Consider the following 11337-nt stretch of genomic DNA (forward strand, 5'->3'; position numbering starts at 1 on the left):
CAGGACTCTATATGTGATGAACCAGATAGTAGGAAAGATCCACAAAATGAGGCAGGAGCTAAGGTCCCTTAAGAAGCAGTTCAGCGAGGCCAGCATGGAAAAACGCCACCCATTGTTTGAGCTAGGGAACATCTTGAGGAGAAAGCTAATTTCCTTCTATAGAGCTATGTGGCAAAGGGGAAGGCAGAAGGAAAGAGTCGGGAAGCCATAGCCAACCCCTTTGGCTTTACCAAACAACTGCTTAGACAATTTCATATGTATAAACTCTATTTATTAATCTTATTAGATATTTGTAGGTCTGATAAATCTGTGTGTAGTGATATTTTTTTCTCTGAGTCGTCTGATCATTCCCTTTATCGCTGATTTACTGTATTTAAAAATCAAAAGTCAATGGCTCAATGGCTACTATGTAAAGCGATGGTGATAGAGGGCACCCTTGTTGAATACCACATTTTAGTTTGAAATAGTTTGAATTCATATTGTTATTACAAACTGGCTTCTGGACAAGTATTAAGTAGTTTTATCCATGTGGATATATTTAAGCCAAATGTGAGTTTGTTCAATGTGGTGAATACAGCCCCATTTAACTCTGTCAAAGGCTTTTTCTCTGTTTAAAGATAATACCATCTATGCTGTGTTAGATTTTGAGGGAGAGTGCCGTCATTCATTAATGTATTAGCAGAATTTCAATAGAAACCTATTTGATTGAGTGTTCTTTTCCCAGTGAACTCTCCAGCACATCATACCAGACAAGACATCCATCAATTCATTCTATTGAAACAGTTTAAATATCTAAGGTAAAACATCATGAGTAAATATAAAGTAAATATAAAGAACTTTTTAGCACAATTTTCATAAAAGCATGGAAAAAATTCAAAGAAGATATTAACAGTTAGCCTACCCTCCATTTCACTTTATCAAGGGGAATCAATACTGTCAATTTCTGTTCTTCCTAAGCTTCTATTTCTATTTTATTGGCATCCGTATATACACCAACAAATCTTTCTTTAAGAAACTCCATAATAACCTCATTTATCTGGAATTTGAGCTGTCCGTGCATTAAATGGTGACTCTACAAACACATTCATCAGAAGGTGGCATGGAAGTACCTAACTTAAGTTTTACTAATGGACGGCAAATATATACACTGTAGACCTGGAAATCAGCACAAGTTAATGAATTTACACCAGGCTGGTCAGAAATGTAAATTAAATTTTTGCTGTACTTCTTTATATGCCCTGAATTGTGTCCCAGTAAATAGTGACATTTGTCAATGTACCAGTTGTCCATCAATCACTCAGAATATGAATCCAATGTAGAACACAAACAAAGCATAGACGTTTTATCTGTTGCTCTCCCACATGAGAATCAGCTTTTTCAACCTTCTCAACCCACTTCAGTATTTAATCTTTGGAAATGTTTAGGATTAAGAACCAGAACCTTCAAAACCACCTTTTCAAATGTTCTATCCATTTTATTCTAAAGGAACAGGCTATTGGACCTCTTCTAATAGCAAATTGTCTGTAGAATGATAACCATACTTTTATTATGTTTATAACGTAACTTATTTAAGTTTTTTTGTTTGAGAAGATTAATATTTCAAGTAAACCTTAATAATTTTAAAACAAATTAAACTGTGTCTATGGATGTATGAAATTTCTGCCCTACCATCATAATATGACAGGTCCGGTAGATTAAACCGTTAGGTGTTTGCCAGGCTCAGCCAAAAGGTGGTCCCATAAAAATGATGTTTCAGCAGTCATTCAACATTCAAGCCTTCTTAATTAATCTTTCCTTTGTCCAATAGGTGAAAACACTGGAATCTTTAAAAATAAATATTTATTTAAGCAGAAATCAAAATTATCTGGAGAATTAGAAAAAACAACCACCTTGCAGGGTAGTCATTTATTAATTACATATGATGAAATATTAATTAAAACAATAAGCATCTACACTTTAAATATTAAGCCTAACACTTTAATCTGTATGCATCCACATTTTAAATGTATTTATAGATCAATCACATATCTCTTGCATTTATCTCTTTTTTTGAAACATTTTTATGATCACAAAGCTGAACTTTGTTTTTTGTTGTACATGACTCCTTTATAAATGTTATGTTTATCTAGAATAAAAATTCTGTGCCCTGTCCGGGACTATCCTCTGCCTTGTGCTCAGTACAGCAGGGATAGGCTCTGCAACTGCCCCTCATCCCCACCCCAGTGACCTTGAATTGGATTTGAAAATGAGTATAATTATGTTGACAATGAAAATAATAAAGGAATACAGGTTAACTTACTCATCCTTTCATCTTTATTCATACCTGCAACTTCATTTCAGGGGTGCTTACAGGGCAGAGCACAAATACATTATAAAATTATTATAAAAGTAAACAATCATTGTAATATTTTGCCATCAGAATTTCTTATTGATTAAAGGTAAATTAGGGTTATGCAAAAGAACAGCAGTCTTTTTAGAATATTAGAACGATTTAGACAAGACCAGGCCATTCAGCCCAACAAAGCTCGCCAGTCCTATCCACTTAATTCTTCTAAAAAACACCCAGTCTAGCTCTGAAAGTCTACCACGCTACTTGGTAGCTAATTCCAAGTGTCATGGTTCCCTGTGTAAAAAAACAACTTCATAATGTTTGTGCAAAAATTACCCATAACAAGTTTCCAACTGTGTCTGTGTGATAAACTAATTTTAAAATAACAGTCTTGATTCACTGAACAAATTTTCTTCGTAATTTTAAATACTTTAATCATGTCTCCTCTTCATCTTCTTTTGCTTAAACTGTATAGGCTCAGCTCTTTTAATCTTTCCTCATAATTCAACCCCCGTAGCCCTGGAATCAGCCTAGTCGCTCTTCTCTGGACCTTTTCTAGCGCTGCTATGTCCTTTTTGTAGACTTTAGACCAAAACCGCACACAGTACTCCAGATGAGGCCTCACCAGTGCATTATAAAGCTTAAGCAGAACAACCTTGGACTTGTACTCCACACATCAGGGCGCTATACAACCTGACATTCTGTTAGCCTTCTTAATGACTTCTAACTGGATGATAACGTGCATACAAGACTATAAGATCACCCCCCACCATACCCAGAAGTGCATGGGTTAGGGCTGATTTCACCCTACAGTATTTTTAGTTGAGCATTGAGAAACATGTGTACCAAGTTTCATGAAAATGGCTCCAGCCGTTCGGAAGTGATGCTGGAACATACATACATACATACATACATACATAAACACATTGACTTTTATATATATAGATTATTATTATTATTATTGTTTTTGTTGTTATTTTACCATTTTATAGGAAAATAAGTTTATGAAGGATTTCCATATTGAATCTCATTGTACCATGCAATAACAATAAAGGAATTCAATTCAGTAGAGGAGAGAGCGTATTTACAGACGATGACAACTGGCTTCTAAGTCGATTTAGATTTCCAAGCGATATCTTCTTGAAGCTCTTGATATCATTTTTCAGATGAAATGCTGTAAAGTATATCTATTACATTATACAGATATATTTTTAACTTCATTTACATAATGTATAGTGTTATTAAACATGTGGACACGGTGGACAGTAGTAGCGATGAACTGACGCCCCGTTCACGGATTGTTCCTGCCTCGCGCTTTCTGCTTGCTGGGACTGGCGTGACCCTGGATGGATAGATGGATGGTATAATTAAACATGTACTGCGAATATATTTCAATGTTCTTTAAAGGTTTTGAAGAAATCAGCATTCTAAGCTTACAGATGGCTTGACATTTATTAAAAGGCTGATTGTGTGGTGATTGGTTACTTGAAGAAAGAAAAGGAATGACACGAATTGGGGGTTAGTATGTTTGAAAGAGAGAGCATTGCTGCAATAAATTATTGCATCGAGTGTTGCATAGCACAGCAAGCATGTTGCAGGAGGCAGGAACAATATCTAGACAGGGAGCTAGCTTCTCACTACCAATGCGCCACTGTGGCCCCTGGTTTATTACATGCTTTAATCAATTTCATCATGAAAATGATATCAAGTATACATCTTAGTATTTAAATTGTTCAGAAAGCTGTAATATCATGAATGTAATGTATTCTGTGTCCTGTCAGCATAAGAGAACATAGAAGAACACACAGAGTATGAAGCATTTAAATTTAATTTAGCTACGATGGGATTTGAGAAATTAGAAAATTAAAAGATTTTATGATTAAGTTTATGTCGTTCTGCTTTAATGGCAAAATAAACTGCGTGATTAAAGTGTAAATTTTGAGATTAAAGTTTCAAGCTTTTTTTTCCACTTCGTCCCTATTTTTTTTCTTTTCATTGCACCCTAATATATATATATATATATATATATATATATATATATATATATATATATATATATATATATATATATAGCAACAGACTTTCAATCAATGTCCATGTATTGTTTATACAACTGCTTAAACCAGAAAATACTATGTTTTTCCTTGCCTCCACTTGGCATTCGCTGATATTTTTCCTTTTTCCCGTGCTTTTGCCATTGTCTTTCCACAGAACGCTGAATTTAAGGGAATATTTATATTGATTTGCATATTCAAAGAGGCATAATTCTGGAAGGAGTCTGGGAGGGGCGGCAGGCGCGTGCATGAGCGTTACAGACCGGGATTTATGTAGCGGAAATGCGTGGAAGTTGGTTTACGCAACGGTTTTCTGCATCTGATTTTTTTTGTGTCCACGCACGTTTTGAATTTTGTCTGTACGCCATGTTTTAGTACAAATTCTATGCATGGTTTTATGCATGATGCCACTGGTTAGCACTGGTATTGCACACACCCACAGTCTTATGTTTAAGTCATGCAGCGTAGTCTGCATTTTCTTTCTTTGCTGTTATGGTTTGTCCTTTTTCATCTCAAAGTCTTTCAGTTCTAAACTTCAGGCGTTTCCATTTCAATTTAGGCAGTTCATAGCCAATAGAATGCAGTGTGTAGTTGCAAGGCACTCAGTTTATTGAACGTTTTAATCTACAGTATATTGTTGTATTTTTCAGATGATGAAGATGTCGGAGGGTACAATAATGATCTGATGCCAAATGAGAGAGACCAGGCACTGGCGTCCCATGTTATTACTTTTTTATAACTCAAAGAGTGCATGAACTTGGATGTCCTGCTTATCATTAACAAAAAGGAACATGCATTATTAGGGAAGAAAAAGGTCTACACACACACAGAGGAAAATTCTGGTGTGGCCCACAAGTTTTTTGACAAAAAGCCCTGGTCAACATAGCCTGTGATGGAACTGCATCTCATACAAGACTGGATCCTGTCTTTTGCACTATGTTGTGGAATAGGTTCTGTTTCAGCTTAACCCTAAAATTAACATCAGCATGCCTTTGAAACTGTGTAGATGCACAATTTGTGTGTGAAATCATCAATTGAGACAAGAAATGTCCATGATTATCAGATAATAAACATAAAAAAATAGTCTTATGTACAGAAACAATGTATTGGTGTGAAGGTGACGCAGAGGGTGAAGTCTGGTGATACAGGGGTGCAGTGTAACAGCTTCTTCTTTTGGTTGCTCCCGTTAGAGGTTGCCACACCGGATCATCTTTATCCATATCTTCCTGTAATCTACATCTTACTCTGTGACACCCAGCACCTGCATGTCCTCTCTCACCACATCCATAAGCCTCCTCTTAGGCCTTCCTCTTTTCTTCTTACCTGGCAGCTCTATCCTTAACATCCTTCTCCCAATGTACCCAGCATCTCTCCTCTGCACATGTCCAAACCAACGCAATCTCGCCTCTCTAACTTTGTCTCCCAACCGTCCAACTTGAGCTGACCCTCTAATGTCCTCATTTTTAATTCTGTCCATCCTTGTCACACCCAATGAAAATCTTAGTATCTTTAACTCTGCCACCTCCAGCTCTGTCTACTGCTTTCTGGTCAGTGCCACCTTCTTCAACCCATCTAACATAGCTGGTCTCACTACCGTCCTGTAGGCTCTTGCTGATACCCGTCTGTCACAAACTACTCCTGACACTCTTCTCCACCCATTCCACCCTGCACTCTTTTTCACCTCTCTTCCACAGTCCCCACTACTCTGTACTGTTGATCCCAAGTATTTAAACTCATTCACCTTCACCAACTCTACTCCTTGCATCCTCATCATTCCACTGACCTCCCTCACATTCACACACAAGTATTCTGTGTTGTTCCTACAGACCTTCATTCCTCTCCTCTCCATAGCTTATCTCCACCTCTCCAGGGTCTCCTCAACCTGCTCTCTACATCATAGTCCATGGGGACTCCTGTCTAATCTCGTCTGTCAACCTGTCCATCACCATTGCAAATAAGAAAGGGATCATGCTGAATGCATCAGTCACTCCTACCGCAGACTTTACCAAGTCACACTTCCCTCGTACATCTCCTGTACAACTCTTATGTATTTCTCTGCCACTCTCGACTTCTTCATACAATACCACAGCTCCTCACGAGGCACCCTGTCATATGCTTTCTCCAGGTCCACAAAGATGCAATGTAACTCCTTCTGGCCTTCTCTATACTTCTCCATCAACATCCTCAGAGCAAACATTGCATCTATGGTGCTCTTTCTTGGCATGAGACCATATTGCTATTCACTAATCATCAGCTCCCTTCTTAACTGAGCTTCCACTACTTTTTCCCATAATTTCATACTGTGGCTCATCAGTTTTATTGCAGTCCTGCACATCCCCCTTATTTTTAAATATCGGCACCAGTACACTTCTTCTTCACTCCTCAGGCATCCTCTCACTTTCCAAGATTCCTTTAAACAATCTGGTTAAAACCTCCACTGCCATCTCTCCTAAACACCTCCATGTTTCCACAGGTATGTCATCTGGACCAAAAGCATTTCTATTTTTCATCCTCTTCATAGCTGTCCTTACTTCCTCCTTGCTAATCTGTTGCACTTCCTGATTCACTACCTCCACATCATACAACCTTCTCACTCTCATTCTCTTTATTCATCAGCCTCTCAAAGTGCTCTTTCCATCTGCTCAACACACTCTTCTCGCTTGTGAGAATGTTTCCGTCTTTATCCTTTATCACCCTAATCTGCTGCACATCTTTCCCAGCTCGGTCCCTCTTTCTAGCCAATCGGTACAGGTACTTTTCTCCCTCCTTAGTGTCCAACCTCTCATACAACTCATCACACTTTTCTTTAGCCTTCGCCACCTCTCTCTTCACCTTGTGCCTTATGTCCTTGTACTGCTGTCTACTTTCTCTCTGACTATTCCACTTCTTCTTTGCCATCCTCTTCATCGGTATACTCTCCTGTCCTTCCCCATTCAACCGCCAGGTTTCCTTTTCCTCCTTCCTCTGTCCAGATGTCACACCAAGCACCCTTCTTGCTGTCACCTTTACTACATCTGCTGTAGTTTCCCAGCTGTCTGGTAAGTCTTCACTGCCCCCCAGTGCCTGTCTCACCTCCTCCCTCAACTCAGCCTTGAAGTCTTCATATTTCAACTTCCATCATTTGATCCTTGGCTCTGCCCTCACTCTCTTGCTCTTCTTGATCTCCAATGTCATCCTACAGACCACCATTGTATGCTGCTCAACTACACTTTCCCTTGCCACCACTTTGCTGTCTTCAATCTCCTTCAAATTGACTCTTCTGCATAGGATGTAATCTACCTCTGTGCATCTTCCTCCACTCTTGTATGTCACCCTATGTTCCCCCCTCTTCTTAATATACATTTTCACTACAGCCATGTCCATCCTTTTGGCAATATCCACTATCATCTTCATTCCTCTCCTTGACACCATACCTTCCCATCACCTTCTCATCTCCTCTGTTCCCTTCACCAACATGTCCTTTGAAATCCACTCCAATCACCCACAAGGGTGCAGTGTAACAATAGTGTAAAATATGGAAAGGCATTTCAAAATGCACAACCCATTTAACTACTGTATGTCTAAGAACAGATAAGCAGTAGGTACCTCATGTAAGTCAAAAATATGAAACTACTGTACACAAGTGGCCAAATCTTGCCTTGCTGGATGATAAATGGTTCTCATCGATCCACACAGAGATAGAAGCTTTAGTTTCTAAACTTGTGGTGTCATTTGCATTTGTGATCACTACAGGCCAATACTGATGATTCTAGAATTTATGGAGGACTTTCCTGGTATACTTTAGGTCATCTGATTTAAGTGAATGAAACTCTGAATGCCCAGGAAAATAGGAACAATGGGGCTGACCAAATAAAATCACTCATGGCCATCACTTAGTCATCCAGCAAGATGATGACCTCATTAGACAAGAGAATTTGCTCTTGTGCTTATATTTACTGTATATTTTAATTGTGCTGTGGTTTACCTAGCCACCAAATCTGAAACCATTGACTTTAACATCAGAAGTTAGTTATCTGCAGCAATTTCACAGGTTATATTAGTAAAAATATTTCCCTTTGATGTTTCTTATGAAACATAGGTCGCCAAATCAGGAAAAGAAAGTAAAGTCAAGCTCTGATCAATTTAATAGCCAGGATGTGTTGATCACAAACACTGGTCCTTTTCATTTTTGAAGCTCTCTTCTAAGCGTGTAAAATGGTTAGAATAACGTCTAATAAAAGATATGCAGTCAATCTGTCCTGATCTACAAAAAGAGATAACAGCCAAAGAATGTTTTTCTCACTGGCGACTCGGTCTACTCATGAGTCTCAGGCTCACTTCTATCTCGGTTTCTTTTTCTGCCGTGTTCTGCTGATTTTGTCAGCTTCCCTCTTGGCACCTGTGTGTGAGGCCATGCTGTTGCTTTCTGAATTAGAGAGGTTTTTGTTCAAGTGTTTATCACTGTGTGTCAGGATTCCAAGGCTGGTGACAGTAATAGACTCCTGCATCCTCAGTTTGGATATTACTGATGGTCAAAGTGTAGTCAGTCCCTGATCCACTCCCAGTGAAACGTGCTGGGATTCCGGAGGCAAGGTTGTTTGCTTTATAGATCAGACGTTTAGGCCTTTCACCAGGTCTCTGCAGGTACCAATTCAGGTAGTTGCTGCTTATAGAGCTTTGGGCTTTGCACTTGATGGAGACACCTTGTCCTGCTAGAACAGTCTGAACCTCTGGAGTCTGAGTTAGAATATTCTGTCCACTAGAATCTGAAAAGAAATTGTTCATTGATTACTGAAGTGTCTTTAAAAATATTTCATGGAAAAAAACACACTGTTACACCGAAGCAGTTTGTAAGGTTAGAGTGTTATTCTTACTGTGAGCAAACACCAGCGCAATGCACATCAGCAGAAAGTGGAAGGCCATTCTGTAAGTGAATCACTAGAGACTGAAGTCAACTGTCATTTAAAACCAGCAGAGAGAGCAGTGAAGCGGGTCGGCTATGCAAATGAGTGTCCTAGATGCAAATTTATCTCAGTCACAAAATAAAAATTGTGAACATAGCCCTTCATTGGTTCAAAATAAGTTCAAAATGTGTACACAGGAAAAGCCATTGAGGGTTTTGAAGGGAGTGCAGGATAGACAGACACACTTTTAAGAATGTGCTTTTCACCTTCACCCCAAACACTCTAATAAAAAGTAAAATAAAACAAAATCAGTTGCCAGTAATGGTCTGGCACCCTGTGCAGGACTGAATTCTGACTGTCAGAGAGAAAAAATTATAAAAGAAGAAGTTTACCACTTTATATAATGAACTTAAATGACATATAAAGATGACACCACACTAACAAGTCATGGGCATTTGTAAGGGTGATAAAATAAATTTTAAAAAGACAACATTGTAACAGTGGTAGCACAATAGTAATATGCAAAAGATTCTTAAACCAACCTTATCAATTTCTGGGTTGTGAGCAGGATGCTTTGTTAAGATTCTATATGCTATTTTATTGTAATAACAATCACTAAAGGAAATTATTTGTAACCTAACATGGTGCTCCATGGTGCTTTTATATTGGATCAGGTGCCCTATCATTGGAGAGGCATAGCAACAAAAGAGATAGACAATGAACCCTCATGTTCATGATTTATATGGACGCCGAGTGTCCAAATGCTTCACAGTTCTGGATATTGTACAGTATTACTTGTTCAAGACAACAAGGCATTCCTTCAAGTGTCTTATAATGAAAAATGTACTGTGTAATAGTAAGCCCTAATTAATTTAAAAAATGAACGATCTAATGTTTATGAGGCATTCATCTTTACTATTCTCTTTACAATTGTTGTTTTCAGTCCTGTAACTGGATGGATCCTAAATGACTTCCTTTCAAATAAGAGTAACTAAAATGTTATTGATATTATTATTATTGAAGGATTAAAGTAACATACTGGTAATGTTTTTTTAAATATTTTCCGTCTTTAATTTTAGGAAAAAAAATAAAATATCCAAGCTGACATAAATACCATTTAATTTAAAATGCTTCAGTGTAATAGCGCTATATCAAGGCCTGTAAAATGCAAATATAAATTGTAAATTTCAGAAAAACAGTATTCAGCAATGCTATGCTGTTATTTCAAACCATTAATTTTATGCTATCGCTATGGTTAATATTCATGCGTCACAACTCCAGAGACCTGAGTGCAATCTTAAACCTGCCTGTGTGGAGCCTTTACATTCCCTCAAAGTTTGTGTTGTGATTTCTAAGTACTGTACTCGGATTTCCTCTCATTTTCTAAAAATATACCAGGTGGATGGAGTAACTTACATCTGTCCTATAGCCACTAGCATTTGCTTGTTTTACCCGTTAAGGACTGTGAAACTCTGGGAATTTATCCCTGCCCACTTGCTGTATTTCATGTTTCTCATATATGGTATACAAACAAAAGAACAACCAGGTCATTTATCAAACTTTTTTGTTAACATTACATACTACAGGCTCACATACTGTATACCCAAACTCCATTTCAACAAAAATGTTTTCTTTACTAAAGTACAAACATTTCCAACATTATAATTTGAGCACAAACACTTCCAAAATAATAGACATTTTTCAAAATATAGGCAGGTCAGGCAAACAGCCTGGAATTACAAATTGTAAGTAACAAAGTCTAGAGCATAGATGTCAAACTCCAGGCCTGGAGGGCCGCAGTAGCTGCAGGTTCTCATTGTTACCCTTTTCCTAATCAGTGGCCAGTTTTCACTGCTATTTAACTCCTTTTCCATTTATTTTAATAGCCCTGTTTTTAAGGATTCAGTCCTCTAAATTAATTCTTTTCATAATTAAATGGTAGCCAAACAGAAATGAGACATGAAATGAGCTGACAGATGACCAGCTAAACTGGGACTTCAAACTCCAATCAATTTCACTCCAACCAGTTTCTTAATGAGAATACCAGTTCTTGCTATTAATTAAACCAGTT

At 37.9% G+C, this 11337-nt stretch overlaps 1 gene segment (V, D, J or C); it reads right to left on the reverse strand.

Annotated features, from left to right (window-relative positions):
• Positions 1-8820: 8820 nt before the first annotated feature.
• On the reverse strand, positions 8821-9285 carry LOC120528829. The segment is given in 2 exon segments: positions 8821-9128; positions 9237-9285. Coding segments are annotated over 2 exon segments (357 nt in total).
• Between the last annotated feature and the right edge of the window lie 2052 nt (positions 9286-11337).

The sequence above is a fragment of the Polypterus senegalus genome, chromosome 4 (assembly GCF_016835505.1).
Source record: "Polypterus senegalus isolate Bchr_013 chromosome 4, ASM1683550v1, whole genome shotgun sequence".
Taxonomy (NCBI): Eukaryota; Metazoa; Chordata; class Cladistia; order Polypteriformes; family Polypteridae; genus Polypterus; species Polypterus senegalus.